Source organism: Dermatophagoides farinae, chromosome 1, assembly GCF_024713945.1.
Source record: "Dermatophagoides farinae isolate YC_2012a chromosome 1, ASM2471394v1, whole genome shotgun sequence".
NCBI classification, from domain to species: domain Eukaryota; kingdom Metazoa; phylum Arthropoda; class Arachnida; order Sarcoptiformes; family Pyroglyphidae; genus Dermatophagoides; species Dermatophagoides farinae.
Genome location: NC_134677.1, coordinates 651,864 through 669,769, shown reverse-complemented (window position 1 = coordinate 669,769; position 17,906 = coordinate 651,864). Strand labels below are relative to the sequence as shown.

Below are 17,906 nucleotides of genomic sequence, written 5' to 3'. Positions count from 1 at the left end.
AATATTTATTTGATTTGATTACCAAAAAAAATTTTCTATTCAAATTCATCGTCGTTGTATACATTTATGAATGAGAAATAAGAAACGATGCAACAACAACAACAACAACAACAACACACACATATATATACCATGATGACATATTTGAAAGATAATGGCCATGTTTCATTTCATTCATTTTTCTTTTGCTGTTGCTGATGTGTAATATTATACGATAACATAACAAGAACAAAATCTAAGTAGCCAAAAAAAAAAAAGAAAATTGTAACGATTCAAAAGATTCAGAAAATAGCCCAGCTATTAAATATTATTATTCTTTGTAATGGATAATAATAATGTTTGGGTGAATATTTTTTTTTCCTTTTTTTTTGGCCAGAAAAGAAAAGAAAACGAAGAGAATATTGTCAACTTTATCTCAATGATTGTTGATGGTGATGATGATGATCAAATGCAAATTATTATTATCATCATCATCTTATATATCTCATTCTTGTTATTATTATATCATCATAATTCTCTTTCTCTTCATTCAGAATAAAGAATCCGATGACTAATAATAATAACGACATTGCTATTATTGGTTGACAGAATTTTCGATAGAATCAACTACACCACCACCACCACCATCACCACCCATTCTTCCCAGTGTTTTTTTTTCTTCTATGAAAAAAAAACAGTGTGTCAAGTTTTTTTTCCATTCATTCATTTTTCCCTCTCCCCCCACCAAAAAAAAAAAAAAAAAAACATCAGACAAATTTTCCTCGTTGATTTTTCACGTTTCTGGATATGGTTATTAAGGAATTATTTGTCACACACACACACATTATAGATATTTTATTCATTCATTCAACCGGAAAAAAAAATTTCCAATGACGACGATGACGGTCATCATCATTGAATTTCATGCTAAATAATTGCCATTTACTCTCGCGAATCCATCATCATCATCATCATTTTATTCATCCTAAATGCTTCTTGAATTTTCTCCGTCTCTATCTATCTCAATCACATCGTTTCAATCCCGATTATATAATAGTCAGCTTTCAAAAAAGCTGTTTTTCCGTGTGTGTGTATGTTGTTTGTATGTGATGTAATCAAATCTCAATCACTTAATAATACGGTCAGTTGAATATATACTATATTTACGCACACAGATATATATATATATATATTAAATTATACATCTATTTACGTTCAATGGTCTATGATGATGATGATGATCATTTTATTAGAGTTCCAAAAAATGTTCCAAAGTCAAAATCTCTTTGGCTCCCTTTTTTTTCTGAAATTTGGTTATTTTTTTTGGCCGTTGAAGGATCACTTAATTCACTAGAATTTCTGCCATGTCTTTTTTGTTGTTGTTGTTGTTGTTGGCTATAAACGACAATGATTATTTTATAAATGTCATTGGTTCATTTTCTTTATTCTTTATTCTGTTGCTGTGAATTTCATTATACACACACTTGAATTGTGAATATATTCATTTTGACTTTTTGATCGTTATTATTATTGAGCAATAAATAGTTGAAATTGAAATTGAATTCAATTGCCCTTGAATAATAAAATGATGCGGAAAACATGATCAATTTCTGTTCAATTGAATTCGAACCAAATGCAAAAGTTAGAGAGAAAGATTTAAAATCAATTTCAACTCAATGATGATGATAGAATGAATCAATAGATCCAAAATCGAATGATTATTTACGGAAATCAAATCTAATTTTTTTTTCTTTGCAAAATGATTGATTTTTTTTTGTTATTTCGCATCATTTTTATTATTCAGATGAGAGAAAGGAATTTTTTTTTGCTTGTTGATTTGGTCAATTATAATTTTTTTTGTTTTTAGGTTGAAATAAGATTTATTAGATAACAAGAAAATAGGAAATAATGAGTGAAAAAAAAACAATGACAATGAATAATGAATTTTGAATTTGTCAAAATAAAAATATTGCCCAATTTTAGATTGAAATAGCCTGTGTTAAAAATGTTTCATTTGTTGTTGTATCATTACTAGTGGATGTTGATGTGGCTATAGTCGTCGTTGTTGTTGTCGTTATTGCTAATGATGATGAAGATGATGATATGGCAATCGGTGATGATGATGACGATGACGATGATGACGTCGATGATGATAATGATGAAACAGGATGTTGTTGTTGTTGATGATGATGATGAACATGATTAAATGATGCGGCTGCTGCTGCTGCAGCAATCAAATGATTTGTTACAGGTGATCTATCGGTCGTTTGATTATGATTACCATTGTTATTTCCATGATTATTATTATGATTAACAGCTACAAATGAATTGGCCAATTGTTGTGCATATAAAAATGCAGCCGATGATGATGATATTAATGGATTATTATGATGATGAGGATGATGTCCATGATGAGGATGTGGATGCGAATGATGATGATGATGATGACCAATTCCAAATGCTGCTGCTGCTGCAGCTGCAGCTGCTGATTGGTTATTAATCAATGTTGATGATGATTGGCTATTACCAAGATTTCCATTTGTATCGATTCCAATACCGATTGTTTCAATAATATTTCCACCTACACTACTACCGTTATTATTATTTCCACTTGGATTATTAGCATCCATACCAGGATTTTGTTTTTTCCATTTTGTACGACGATTTTGGAACCAAATTTTAACCTGATTATCATTTAGATTTTTATCAAAGAGAAAAAAGAACAGAAAAATAGAAAATTTTATAAAAATTGAGAAAAATATCCATCACACACACGTGTATGACAGATGCTTTTTTTCGGACGAAAAAAAGCAAAAAAAAAATTTAGCAAAATTTTTACAAGTGTGAAACGCGCACACCACAAGAAAACGTAATACGATACAAATGAGCCATGATGATGTTCTCTCATCTCAAATGACTAATTTACGATAATTATCGTCTTCTTCCTCCTCCTCTTCGGTTCGACCTCGACCCCCACTTTTGACCTTTATTTGAGTTGTTTGCGTGCGTGTGTGTGTGTGTGTGAGTGTGTGTTGACGAATTTTGCACACTTACTTGTGTTTCCGTTAACCTCAGCGATAATGCCAAATTCAAACGTTCACAAACAGATAAATAACGTGTATTTTTAAATTTATTTTCCAATGCCACTAATTGTTCATAAGTGAATGCTGTACGTGCACGACGTGGTTTACCACCTTTTCCACCAGTACCGCTTCTTTCTGTATTTCCTGTTCTTGATGTTGATGATTGATAATTTGATTTCTTTTTATTATTACTATTACCGGGATTTAAAACGGTTAAATTATTATTATGTTGTTGCTGCTGCTGCTGTTGACAATAGAAACTTGTTGCTGTTGTCGTTGTGGTTGTTTCACTATCGCTATTCAATATTATTGGTGATGATGAACCATCATTATCATCTTGATTATGATGATCATGATGATCATTTTCCATTTGTTCATCATCAATATCATCATCACCACTAATTATTGATGAATTTGAATTCATTTCAGCATCATTATTATTATTATCGGCTAATTTTGATTGATTATTCATTAGATTTAAATGTCGATGTTGTGGTGGTGGTGGTGGTGGATAATGATGAGAATCAATATTTAAATCACTAAATACTAAAAAAGGTTTTTATTATTGATTATTATCGATTTTTTTCTCTCCAATCAATCAATCAAATTTCGATTACTTACAATCATTATGGTGATTATGATGATGATTAAGAAAAGGCTTATAAAATGATAAATTTAAATCATTGAAATGATGATTCTGCTGCTGCTGCTGCTGTTGATGATGATTATTCTTATTGTTCATTAACCATGGTTGCCATCGCAATAGATAATCTGCTGCGGCAGCAGCTGCAGCAGCGGCGGCAGCAGCCGCCGCTGTTGTATTTTGATTTGTTGTTGCAGTTGCCGTTATCGATGATGATGATGATGATGACGATGATAATGATGATGAAAAATCATTTAAACCTAATTGTTGGCCCATAAATTTATATGGATTCAATATATCTTCAACCATAAATGATGTGCTTGTAGAATTTGTTGTTGTTGTCGCTGTCGTTGTTGTTGTTGTTGTTGCCATGTTTTTCACATTATTATTTTTCATTGATGATGATGGTGGTGATGATTTTTTTTTATTCATTTTCATCGATATAAATTCAATCATATTTTTTGTTGTTTTTGAACAATTATTCAGTTCATCATCATCATTATCATTATCATAATCATTATTATTGCAACCAATATTATTCATCATGATTGTTTTGTTCATTTTAGTCAATTGATCTGTATTTTTATTATTATCAATCATTTTTTTCCAAAACACGCACAGACACACACACACAAACACAAATGGGTTAATGAATTTGAATCAATCAAATCAACTTATTTACAGTTATTGTAGTTGTTCTTGTGGTGGTATCGGTGGTGAAATGATTTCCATCATCATGATCGTAGCATCCAAATCACAAACTATAATAATGATGATAATAATAAAACGACAATCAAATGATGTGTGTGTGTGTGTGCGCGCGAAATTTTTCTGTTTCATTTTTTTTTTCAGCAACAAACAAAAAAAAACTTTTGCAGTTCCAAAAGAAAATCCAGTCTGTGTGTATGTGTGTCTGATGTATTTAAATCATCATTACCAGAGTTATATATATAGTGAGTTGTGGCTTTTTTTCTGCTAAAAGGCATGACATACACACACACACACACACATCTATATTCAGGAAAAAAAAACCACTTTGTGTCTATTGATGGTTGCTACATTTTATATATATATAAAAATAGCAAAATAGATAGATCGAAAAAGGAGGAGAAATATGTTGTGTTTAGTATAATGCCAAACAAAAATGGTTGGCTGATTTATAATAAAAAAATTGGTTGTGTGTGTGTGTGTGTATATGTGTGTTGCTTGTTGGTTTGTTTTCTGCTGTCTGTTGTATGTTTCGCCCATTTTTTTTTCTTTTCTGGTTGGTTGGTTGGTTGGTTGATTGTTTGATTTTTTTTTCTGGTTTGTTGTTGTTGTTGTTGTTCATAGGCCGGCATCCGGATTTGAACAAAGGTGAATGGATCAACTTTGATCGATTTATTATTCCAAATATCAATGAATGAATCGATAATTATTAGGTATAAATCAGAATCAGAATTTGAAAAAAAAATAATTTTCACAGTTTAAAATTCAAATTATCAACACAACATGTGGTGGTAAACATCTTGTGTTTTTTTTTTCATTCATTTATTCATCAAAATAGAAAATGAAAAAAAAAATTAATTTAGCGGAAAAACATTTTCATTCATTAGTCTGAATGGAATGATTATGATCCAATTATAAATGTCATCTTTTCTTCTTCTTTTTTTCTCGTGTAAATAATCACGGTGAACACCGAAATGGATAATGATGATGATGACGACGAAATAAGAATTCATTGTTCATGTTCATCAATTTAAATTATTACAGTAGCTAAATTACAACGAGAAATGTTAAAAATGAAAAACGCACATTGAAAATATATATAAATCAGTCATTTGAATAATCATTTTCTTTTGGTATTGAATTTGATTACAATGAGCCAATTTGGCAATTTGGCAAACGAATGATGAAAATAAAAAAACGTCATTTATCCTTATTTGCCCCCATCCCCATCATTACACAGCAGAATGATAAATCAGATTTTTTTTTTGTTCATTCCTCATTCATTTACTGAACGATTCTTTAATTGAATCTTTTTTTTTTTTGCTACCAAAAAAAAAAAAAATAAAAATTACAAGAATCATTCATTCATTCATTCATTGATGATGATGACAAATGTCAATTTTTTTCTTTTCTGTCCGAAATTCAAAAAAAAATTTTCTTTTTTATCCACCAAAAAACAGATTGACAAAATCGTTTCAAAAGAAAAAAACCAGAAACAAAACAATGCTTTCCATTCATTCCATTTGAAACCACAAATTCTGTAAAAAAAAAAGAAACGAAAAATTCTGTTTTTGTAATTTGCCGACTTTTATTTCGGCAACAACAACGACAACAACAACAAAAAACGCTTTTCTTGTTTTTAAAAATATGATTTTTTTTATTTCACTACACAAATATTACAAAAATAGTGAATGATGTAATAATAATCACAAAACATAGACAATTGGCGGCAACAAACAATCGATGCTATCTATTCATATTAAAAAAAAAATCTTTGAACTTTTGGCGACATTTGCCAATGATGATGATGATGATGATGATGATGAATTTGGACACTAATTTGAATTATATGTGTGTATGTGTGTGGCCATGTGTCATATGACAAAATATTTTTTGTTTTGGCCACGCTTGAACAATATTTTGTTGTCATCTTTTCATTGGCTTTTTTTTTTGTCAATGGATTTTTCCATTTTTTTTTTTTTTTTTTAGTTAGTGAAACAAAAAGGCGATAATTAATGTAAATGAGAAATTTTCAAAGTTTTTTACTTAAACAAAAACCCATAGCCGGATGTATGCCCATTGCAAACAATTCCTGTACCAATAGCTTGAATGCATATGGTATACGTACTTTAGTCACATTGTCCGAAGAATTACAAAGCATACAGAATCTTGATGCAACTAAAAAATTACAATTATGACAAATTTCTACTTCATAAACATCCGTTGAGAACATAAAACGTTCTAATAATGAATTCGAAGTACCATGGCCAATAAGACAATCACGTTCCATTTCACCAACTCGTAGGCCACCATTCCGTGAACGACCTTCAGTTGGTTGCCTAGTCAACGATATGGTTGGACCAATCGATCGTGAATGGACTTTATCCATGACCATATGTTTCAAACGTTGATAATAAATAGGACCAATATAAACTTCATTTGGTAATAATTCACCAGTTATGCCAGAACAAAGTAATTCTTTACCAGAAAACAGACGATGATGTTGATGCATAATATCAAAACAATCATCCATCGGTGTTCCATTAAAAACTGTCGCATCATGTATTGTTCCTTTCAACGAAGCTGCTTTTGATGCTGTCATTTCTTTCAATTTTCCTACAGTCATACGTGATGGAAAACCATGTGGATTCATTATTGTATCTGGACTAATGCCACAACTTGTGAATGGCAAAATGGATTTATTGAATATGGCACCAATAACACCTTTTTGACCATGTCTTGAACTAAATTTATCGCCAACAATTGGTGCACGCATTTGACGATATAAAACTTTTATGACTAATTCATCATCATTATTAGAAATAGTAACCTTGTCGATAACGGAGCTATTTTCCGAACGATAAACAAGACCATTATCATAATATTTGGTTTGTTGTTGTTGTGCTAGCAGATTTTTATTATTCATTACATCAGGTGATTGTTTATTCACCAGTATATGTCCAGAATGTACAAAACTTTCCGGTGATGCTATACCATCCGAATCCAATGTCAGATATTTATTCTGTGTTCTAGTTAATTCATTCGTCGTACGAGGATAATACAGTGTATCACGACAACTACGATTTGGATAAGTTTTCAGATCAATTTTTGCATTTTTATACACAAAACAACGTGCATAACCTAATTGTATACTGGATTTATTCAATACGGTAGCATCTTCAAGATCATATGCACTATATGACATAACGGCAACGGTAGGATTCTGTCCGGCCGGAATCCAGCCAAACATTTTCATTGGTTTTGTTTGCACCAATGGATATTGTGGATGTTGTATAGTGTATAGCAATGAATCATTACGAAGATTTTGATTCAATGCAATCACACCCATTGCTTGTTTACCCATAGCACATTGATATGTATTACGTGGTGATTGATTACAATGTGGAAACGGAACAATTGATGCACAAATACCTAAAATGGTGAATACTTCAATTTCCATATGTGTTGTATGGCCAGCCACAATACCATCATCATTTAATGCAATAAAACAATCATTCAATTCATTCATATCCAGATATTCAATTATACCCAAATCAATAAGATCATTAAAATTCATGACATTACGTTCAATTAATTGACATAATTCCTGCGTAAGACGATGTTCACCATTTTCATTGACAATTATATATGGACGACATAATCTTCCTGCATCTGAACAAATATAAACAGATTGATGATAATTATTTGTGAATATTGTTGTAAATTTTGGTATCTGGCTTTGTCTTCGTTTTTGGCGCATAAATGTAGTGAATGGTTTTGGATCGGTAACATAACCAACAATAACACCATTTATGAATAGATAATAAAGATTCAAATCAATTTGATCTAGATCAACACAACCATATGCAAGAACGAAATTTGATTCAGAACAAATTTGTACAATATCGTCGTCCGAATCTTCAGTGGATATCTGACACATTAGTGCAATATTTTTCACTAGGCCACAACTTTCACCTTCAGGTGTATCGCTTGGACAAACAATACCCCAATATGATGATTGTAATGATCGTGGACCGGTTGTTTTACGTGTTTTTTCAAATTGTGAATTAATTCTAGTCAACATTCCCAGACTGGCCAAATGACTTAATCGTGACAATACTTGTGATACACCAATACGATTGATACGAAAACGTCGTATGGACCAATTACCGGTTGCGATTGCATTATTCAATGCATGTGTTATAAGATTACTGGTCATATGTTTTGTTACATCGAATTGACAAACTTTAACTTTTGGTATCATTTTATTTGCCGTACTCATTATCGTTAGATTATAACGTTTAAATGCATCTTCAAATAAAAAACCAATCAACGTTCCAGCCAATTCTAGACGTTTATTGCCATAAAAATCACGATTATCAATATGATTTTCTGGATCAATATGTGCCAACAAAAGTCTCCGTACCATGAATGCTAAATAGAAAAATTTCGGATAAAATGAATCATTCACAACGGGTATATGCGTCAATACTGAATTATAGATTATATCATATGCAATCATAGCTGGATGACGACTACTTTCTTTTGATAGGCTAATTTTTTTGCCAATAAATTCCAATGCATTGATTTCTGAATAAATTTTCGATTCAATACATTGTTCAAGCGATGGCAATAGCAGCTTAAACATTTCCATATTACGTTTACAATCACGAAGAATCAGGCTCGTAATTTCTCGATCACTAAGTCCGGACATTGCTTTCATCATGATGATAACAGGTACACCGTCTTTGAAAACACCGTGTTTGACCATTATCTACAAGGAGGAGATAAAATAATCAGTTTTTTTTGCAAAGAAAAACCAAAAACTTACCTGTCTTTTTTTATTCATCTGTAATGTAAGACGAGATTTTTTCTCCGTAGCAATACTTGTTACTTCGCAAATAACTTCATCATCATTTTTAAATGTAAAAATACGATTTTTTGATTGTTGTTCTTGCATCAAAATCACTTTTTCACTACCATTAATAATGAAATAACCGCCTGGATCTAGTGGACATTCTTGTAATTGGAAATATTCATCACGATTTTTTTGATTCAACACACAATTATTACTACGAAGCATTATTGGCATACGTCCAATCAATAGATTTTTTTGTGTTAAAACATCTTGACCATATGTATATTCAATATCAACATAGATTGGTGCCGAATATGTTAGATCACGTAATCGACATTCTTGCGGTGTCAATGAATGTTTATTGTGGCCATCACGTAATTCTGGCATGCCGACATGAATATTTAAATATTTCACATACCAATCTGGATCAACTTCGGATGTAATACGATCATTGGCGGCAACAATATCTTTCATACCTTTCTCAATGAAACTATTGTATGAATTGATATGATGTTCGGCAATATCATGAACTTTGAAATAATTTTCAACAATCTTCCATAGTTTACCCATTTTGTTGTGGAAATTTTTTAAACAAACAAGCAAACAAACGAATGAAAATCAAAAGAAAAAAAAATCGAATCGTAAAAACCGAACACGTGAGATACTATTTTAACAAAGACGAAACGTTTAGGTATAAATAGACATGGAATTTATTTATTTAAAAAAAATTAAAGTGAAAAACATTTAAAGTTTATTTTTTGTTTCATTTCTAATTAAGTATCTTCTCCATCATCATCATCATCATCATCGTCATCATCATCACTAGAATCATCGGAATCATTTTCATTTTCAAACAATAATATATCCAATTGCAATTTTTTCTTTGGTTCCAAATTCGTATCATCTACGTTGGATTCTTCATCATCATCATCATCATCTTTTTCGATATTATAACATTCATCCAAAGGATTTTTTGATTTCAATGCATCCATAAAATCCTTTATTCGAGGAAGAACTAGTATTTTGAAAAGGAAAAAATTTGAAATTGACAGAAATATCAAAGAGAATCATTCGAACAAACCATTTGATGTTAATTTTTCCGTTTTGAATGACGAGTCATTTCCAGTAGATTGTTTATCATCACCCCTTTTTTCGGCTGATTTAAAATTGAATAAATTCTCCGGTTTACTTTTATCCACGAAGAATTTATTTTCACATAAAATTAAATCTCTATTGCTCGATTGTTGTTGTTGTTTGGCCATGTTTGATGATCACGATGTTTTGCATGTTGTCACTTTATCTATGAATAAATCCATTTTGTTTTTTTTTTGTTTTTTGAATTTTTGAAAATTTTATTAATCCATATCATTAAGTATAAAAATTTTAAAACTGAAAATAATAATTAATTGAAAAAAAATTCAATTCAATTGTTGATCACGTTCGATTCGTACAAATTTCAGCTGATCATTTGGTCCATAACGATAATCGAAAAATAATTCTTCAAATTTTTTAATTTTACGTTTAGCAAATATACCGATCCGATGTTCACCATTGACCATCATTACTTTAGCATAACAATTTGGATTGATTGAATGATTTGCGAAACGAATTTTGTTTCCTTTACGTTTTGCATCGATTACATAATCTATAGAGTTGTATGAATGAACAAAAACGTCAAGTTATTTTTTTTTTTTTTTGTAAATAAAAAACAACAGAATACCATTATTGAGATTGAATAGAAAACTAGAGCCATTATTGTCATATATTTTGCCTCTTCTATCCGCTTCATCTTGTGAGATCATTTCACCACAATATTCAGATATGAAATCATTTTTTTCGGCAACATCATTTAAAAATATGCCCCAGCCAGCAATATCGGATACACCAAGAATTAATTTCTTTTTTAGGCCACGTTGAATAGCAATATTTTTACATCGAACATTTTGCAAGTCCGATTGATCTATTGGCAAGACAAATCATCATTATATCGATTGAAGAACCAAAAAAATGAAAAAAAAACATTCCAAAACTTACCAGCTCCACATGTACCACAAATATCTGGATCACATTCACGTACAGCTGAATAGCATGGACATTGTTTTGTATTACATTGTGCTTTACATCGACAGCCAGGAAAACGTTCAGGACAATCTTTACTACAGGCACAATATTTTTCACAAATCAATTTATTACGTACACATGAACAGGATTGATCACATTTTGAATCCAAATGTTCACATGGTGTATAATTAATCAATATTTTCGATGATGAATCTTTCAGTTGTAATTTTTTACAATGTGCTGACCATTTATTTGGTTTCTTTTTTTTCTTTTTATTACGCATATCTTCATATGCATTATTGGTGTCATCGCTGTCAACATCATCTTTAATGTGTTCGGAATAGGCAAACACTTCGATACATGGTTTAGAAATCAATGTTGCAATATTACAAAAATTGTTATAATACGATTTCATGGCCACATTGAATAATGTACGATCCAAATTGTTCCAGGAATCGAATTTTATTTTTTCCAAAATGGCTGATTTTATTCGTGGATCTTCATCACTAGAATCGGTTGATAGATTTTCCTTTACATAAATTCACATGTTTAAGTGTTGTTTTTTATTCAAACATTAATTATAAATTAGCCAAACTTACCATGTTTAAATAACATTCTTTACCGCATGGATTTTGTTTTTTATTACGGCCTTCATTTTTGCTACGAAATTTTACATTATAAAATGCTGTAAATAAAATGGGATAGGTTTTTTGTCAAAAGATTTTCGACATTTTTTTTTCATTCAACTTACTATGATCCGTACAATCATATGTATGACAACGGCGACAATATAGATTCGTATATGAATGCATTATTTTATCGAATGAATAAACTTTTCCTAGATCACCATCAATATTTGGTGGTGTTTCCATTGGATCGAGTTTTTTGATTTTATAATCATCATAACGTTGTTTTAAATTTTCAGCTGATCCTTTATCAGCAAAAACATTCGATATGATTTCAAATACATTTTCCGAACCATCTTTATCATCATCATCATCATCATTAGCCACCAGAACCAATGGATTAAGTTTATCAATTAATTCCACAAGAATATCATCAGTAAAATTTTCTTTTTCACAATGAATTTTTCCATCATAATTTGTTAATAATTCTTCAATAAAATTATCTTCATTTTCATAAACATAATCACCAAGATATGGTATATGATGTAAAGTTGTTTCATCATCGATATGAACATTTTTCATTACTGGTGCCCAAACATGCCTTGATTAGGATTATTATTAATTATCACCAAAAAAAAAAGATGTATTTGGTACATTACATTAATGGTGTTTTTGGAACATCTTTGAGATAATATTTAGGTATAACAAATGATCGTGATGGCTCGAAACTATCGACGATTGTATGCTATCAACAAAAGTACATCATTTTGATGAATAAAAAAAATCAAGAAAATTATTTTTGATACCTCGATTCTTGGATGAACATCATCAAATTCGATAGGTGGTGGAATCTTTTCTCCATCCAGGCTTGATTTTTGAACAGCTTTAAACAATTTATTCTTCAATAATCGTTGCAGATTATTCTTTGCCAAATCCTAATTACAAATCAGATGCAGATTAATTTACGAAACCAAAAAAAAAAAAAAAAACTTACCTCAACCGTTTTGATATGATTATCATGTTTTTTTCTTAAAATTTCTTTATAAAGTTTTTCCACTTGATTTTTCCAATTTTGTAACGTGGTCATTTTTTTTCTATAATTTCGTTGGTTTTTTTTTTGTTTCTTTAACAAAACAAAACAAAAACCAACGAACAATCAGAATTTGAAACACACAATGGATACTACTTTCAACATATAAACATGATTCAATTGAGTCGATGACCGCGCGTTTTGTCTGATCATAATTTCAACAACACAAGACAACACACAAAAACATTCCATCCAATTTTTAATTTCTAATGATTTTTATTGAAAAAAATGGATAATAAACAAGAAAATAATGAACAAATGAATGTTTATGGGATGTATATACAAAAATATTTTTGTGATTTACAACATTTACAACTACAACATGGACGTTTATGGCAATCATATCGTGAATTACAAATCAAATCATCAAAACAAACAGGTGGCCATCATTCCAATAATCCTCATCATCATCATAATGATACAAAAACCGATGATGAATTACGACAAGAATTGGAACAAGAAAAAATGATAAATAAATCATTAAATACTGAAATGGCACAAATTGTTGATAATATGAAAACACTTGAAACTAGACATAAAGAATTTTTGGCCATTTTTAATAAAGACAATAAACAAGGTTTGTTTTTCTAAATTCTTCCTCATCGTGATGATAATTTTATGATTGTTTGTTTGTTTTTTTTTGTTGATAGATTCTCGTATTAAAGAATTGGAAAATGAAAACAAAGAATTACGAGAAACACTGGATTTTGTAACATCCGAAAATACTGTATTCAAAGATTTGGAAGAACGTGCTTTCAATGAAAAACGTGAATGGATAGAAGAGAAAAAAAAATTCGAAGAAGTAGTCGTTTGGTCCAAACATTTGAATGATAAATACAAGACAACATTGTAAGTGAAACGCAAACATGAATATTTTGATTGTTTGTTTTTTAAATCAATTTTTTTTGTTTTCAGAGCACAAAATGAAAAATATGGCCAACAAATGGATAAATTTCTCAATTGTATTCATGATACATTCATCCAATGTTCCAATGATAATGATTTATCATTATTGATTGAAGATTTTCGAAAATGTTCAATCAATAATGAATCTTTTGATAAGAAATTGGAAATTGCCGAAAAATTTCTCAAATCATTGCCAAAACAACATAGTGATATTGTCAATAATAATGATAATAATAACAATAACAAATTAGATTCAAAATTGAAAATTTCCGACCAACAAAAAGAGAATATTCAATGTTTAAAAACTGAGATAGCTGAATTGAAAAATTTACTGATCAACAATGGTATGTCTTTGGAACAGATCAATTTAAAATTAGAAAATACTGAATTGTCCGAAAAATTGCGACTGAAAGAAGAAACATTGGAAAAATTGAAAGAAAAATTTGCTCGTAATCGTGCCGTATTGGAAGAGAATCATCGAAGATCATTGGATGAGATTAAAACATTGGATAATTTTATTGCCATCATTATTAGCAAGCTAAATAAATTACCTGAAGATTTGAAAAAACACAACGAATTAAAAGAATTGATTACAATTGTCAATGAAAATGATTCCGATCCTGATAATATTTAAATGAGACTAGTAGTAGTATGGTGTTAACAGAATCCTCCACACTGATGTTAATTTGTTTTTCACTTTAATTTTTTGAAAATAAAAAATTTTTTCAAATTTAAATTTTCTATTTTTACCCATTACCGTTCGCCAGGTTCAAATAGCCAAGTGCACGTGAGATTTTCTTTCCAAAAAAAAATCTGATAGATGATAATAATCAATAATTGAAACAAATAAACATTAAATTTAAAAAAAATGAAACGAAATAGCTCTGGATTATCGAAAAATTTACTCCAAATGAAATTCATGCAAAGGAGTAAAGAAAATTATGAGAATGCCGAGAAAGCTGAACAACAACGTCGTCATGAACAACAACAATCATCATCAAGACAACAAGAACTATTGGAATTATGTCAAAAAGAAGGTGATAAATTTCTGGCAACAAATAGTTTTATTTTTTGTGAAAATCTTAAATACGGTCGTATGTCATTTAAAGGTATGAATCCTGAAATTGAACAATTGATGCGTATAAAACATAGTCAACATGAAAATGATGATGGCAATGAATCGACCATGGAAACAAAAAAGACAGCCAAAGATGAAGCCGATGTATCCGATGATGAGATGACCAATGTTTTGACGAGAAGAAAAAAGAAAAGACATTCATCATGATTCAGCATCACCAGCGAACAAAATCTTGTAAATAGATCAAATACAAAAAAAAAAATTAAAATTTCATTTCATTTAAATTAATATATGTGGCTCACCTCTTGATTATCAGACGATGAATGTAATCCAGTATTCGTATCATAGTTGGATAAATATTTACGATTCTCTTCGATAATATTATCGATATGTATCTTCAATTTTAAAGCTGCTTTATGCCATATAGTATCTTTTTCATTATAGAATGTACAATTATCGATAATTAAATTTAAATCATTTTCAAATTGATCAAACGATATATATTGATTTTCATCGACTTTTTTACGCATTGTACCCAAATCCATTGGATTTTTAATAAAATCACGATAATCAGGAACTTCTTCCACATTGACCGGTTCAATGAAGAATTGATTCATATCTTTTTCGACAACTTTATCCAACAGATGAATTAGAAACATTTTATATGGAATCAATTTATAAGTATAAAATGATCGTGTTTCACGTATAATTTTCCATTTGATTCGTTCACGTTTTCTTACCAATTCCAATAATAAACGTGAACGTTCTAAATCACGTCTTAGTTGTAATAATTTTTTATATTGATTTTTCATTTTTATATAATCACGTTTTGATGATTTTTCTTTATTCATATCGATTCTCATTGTAGAATTTGTATATTGTAATCGTCGTAATAATGACATTCCATTACGTGATTGTCGTTTCAATTTCCAATATGCATATAATCGTTGCATAAATTCATTTCTTCGTGGAAATGAAACCAATTCAGATATTTTCGATAAACGTTCATTCGGTATGGTTGGAATCGATATTATAGATGTGGACGTACGTTTATCATTAATTATTTTACGAGAATTTTTTGATTTACTTTTTTTATTATTTTTGTTATTGATTGGTTCACTACGGCTATCTTCATCACCGCTTAGATAAAGACCATTGGAACAGCCATTCTTTGTAACTGGTGCATGATTAAGGCAATAGGCAAATTTTTTGATCGTGACAACAGCATTTCCTTGACGTGTTATTTCATTGACCGGAATGATTTTCATATAAAGACCGGCTTGTACCGCACAGGTAACATGAAAAGCAACATAACAATTACTTTTATAACATTGAATACAGGCACCAACATTTCTTTGATGACAAATTGAACAAAATAATTTCCAACGTGCCGCTGGTATAGCATTAATACTGTCGACTGGCTCAAGAAATACGTTATTAGCGAATCCAACTTCAGGAATCCAAAGTGCACATATAACATGTGCCCAACGATTATCATCGGTATGTTTGAATGCACCACCTTTATTCGGGCATAGAACACAATCAACAGCTGTCGATGGTGACCGAAGACAACGTCGACATAGCCATAAACCTTCCGGTATATATGGTACACCATAACATTCTTGATGGACAGCAATGTTACACATATCACAAAATAGTATAGCATTCGAATTATGACATTCACCATCAAAACATATTGAACAGACGGCATCCTCATCTATGGCTGAACTAATATCGGCACCACAATTTTGACTTTGAAAAAATGATTCCTTCTCAAATCGATCCATTATCAATTCAAATGTTTCAACATTTACATCGAGTAGACGATCTTCACGTCGTTTTTTATTGATCATTTCTAACCAAACTGCGTCCTCTTCATCCATATCATATTCGACTTTCATTTGGTCTTCTTCTTCGATAGAATCATCTAGAAATCGATAATAAGCAGCCAATGAATCAGATGGCTCTTTATAATCATTATCAGCTGAATTCAACAATCGATATGATGGTTCAGGTAGTTTTAGATTTGTTATCGTCGTCGTCGTTGTTGTTGTTGCCGAAGCTTTGCTTATTGATTTATTTTTCGATTTACGATTCTTGGGCTTTTTCTCATCAACTGCTGCCGAATTATTAGTATCAGCATTATCAACTTTAGGCATCGATATAAATCTCATTTTCATATTAGTTTCAGCTGGTATTGTTACCAATTGACATTTATATTTAAATTGAATCATTCGAATCCTTTTCTCATGGTCATTATTTTTCAAATCTCTTGTCGTCGTAGATCGTTTTTCATTCGTATTCATCGCTGCTGCTGTTGTTGGCATTATTCGTCGACCGGTCGATGAAAATGTTGGTGAAATTTCTGCATGATCAATATTATTCAGATGCATTTTTATGGCATCAATTTTTCGAAAACTTTTACCACAATTCTGAAATGGACAATAATATGGAGCTTTTGATGAACGTATACTTTCCAGATAAAGTGATATATTCGTCGATGGCATAATGATGATGAATCGTATCGTAAATAAAAAAAAATGGATGATAATCAATGAATGAATGAATGAATGTGAATGGATTTTTTATTCAGATCCAGATCGATCAACAATAAGTAAATTCCCATTTGTGTGTGTTTGTTGAGTTGATTGACACGGTATCAATATCGACTATCGATTCTATAGATGGCAGCAGCAGCAGCAACAGCAGAATCGAGTTATCATTATGTTATTTTATACGGCAGTTTAAGCTAGGATAGTCACAATAATGTATGTGGTCGGCTAATGTTTCAACTGTGTACATTCTTTGCATTATAATACATGCTTCTACTAGTGAACATAATTTTTCATTTTTCAATTGTGACTATATAATAAT

The 17,906-nt window shown here is 30.4% G+C and overlaps 5 protein-coding genes across 5 annotated transcripts; 1 reads left to right on the top strand and 4 right to left on the bottom strand.

The window, feature by feature from the left end:
- Nucleotides 1–1,799: 1,799 nt before the first annotated feature.
- slou (homeodomain transcription factor slouch) lies at nt 1,800–4,251 on the bottom strand. Its single transcript, XM_075731811.1, has 3 exons — nt 3,684–4,251; nt 3,034–3,608; nt 1,800–2,663 (listed from the first exon to the last, which is right to left on the bottom strand). The coding sequence occupies exons 1-3, from the start codon at nt 4,249–4,251 to the stop codon at nt 1,959–1,961; spliced, it is 1,848 nt and encodes a 615-aa protein (XP_075587926.1). The 3' UTR covers nt 1,800–1,958.
- Nucleotides 4,252–6,041: 1,790 nt separating this feature from the next.
- Nucleotides 6,042–9,950, bottom strand: LOC124492768 (RNA polymerase III subunit RpIII128). The gene is made up of 2 exons (XM_047055750.2): nt 9,245–9,950; nt 6,042–9,187 (listed from the first exon to the last, which is right to left on the bottom strand). Exons 1-2 carry the CDS (start codon nt 9,839–9,841, stop codon nt 6,446–6,448), a joined length of 3,339 nt encoding a protein of 1,112 aa, XP_046911706.1. The 5' UTR covers nt 9,842–9,950; the 3' UTR covers nt 6,042–6,445.
- Nucleotides 9,951–9,999: 49 nt separating this feature from the next.
- LOC142597585 (uncharacterized) lies at nt 10,000–10,582 on the bottom strand. The gene is made up of 2 exons (XM_075731831.1): nt 10,353–10,582; nt 10,000–10,286 (listed from the first exon to the last, which is right to left on the bottom strand). Exons 1-2 carry the CDS (start codon nt 10,531–10,533, stop codon nt 10,045–10,047), a joined length of 423 nt encoding a protein of 140 aa, XP_075587946.1. The 5' UTR covers nt 10,534–10,582; the 3' UTR covers nt 10,000–10,044.
- Nucleotides 10,583–10,612: 30 nt separating this feature from the next.
- LOC124492770 (histone-lysine N-methyltransferase E(z)) lies at nt 10,613–17,720 on the bottom strand. Its single transcript, XM_075731807.1, has 6 exons — nt 16,047–17,720; nt 12,084–12,559; nt 11,932–12,017; nt 11,306–11,861; nt 10,992–11,231; nt 10,613–10,916 (listed from the first exon to the last, which is right to left on the bottom strand). Exons 1-6 carry the CDS (start codon nt 17,537–17,539, stop codon nt 10,690–10,692), a joined length of 3,078 nt encoding a protein of 1,025 aa, XP_075587922.1. The 5' UTR covers nt 17,540–17,720; the 3' UTR covers nt 10,613–10,689.
- LOC124492771 (uncharacterized) lies at nt 13,201–15,322 on the top strand. The gene is made up of 4 exons (XM_075731822.1): nt 13,201–13,625; nt 13,699–13,897; nt 13,964–14,581; nt 14,816–15,322. The coding sequence occupies exons 1-4, from the start codon at nt 13,277–13,279 to the stop codon at nt 15,237–15,239; spliced, it is 1,590 nt and encodes a 529-aa protein (XP_075587937.1). The 5' UTR covers nt 13,201–13,276; the 3' UTR covers nt 15,240–15,322.
- Nucleotides 17,721–17,906: the final 186 nt, after the last annotated feature.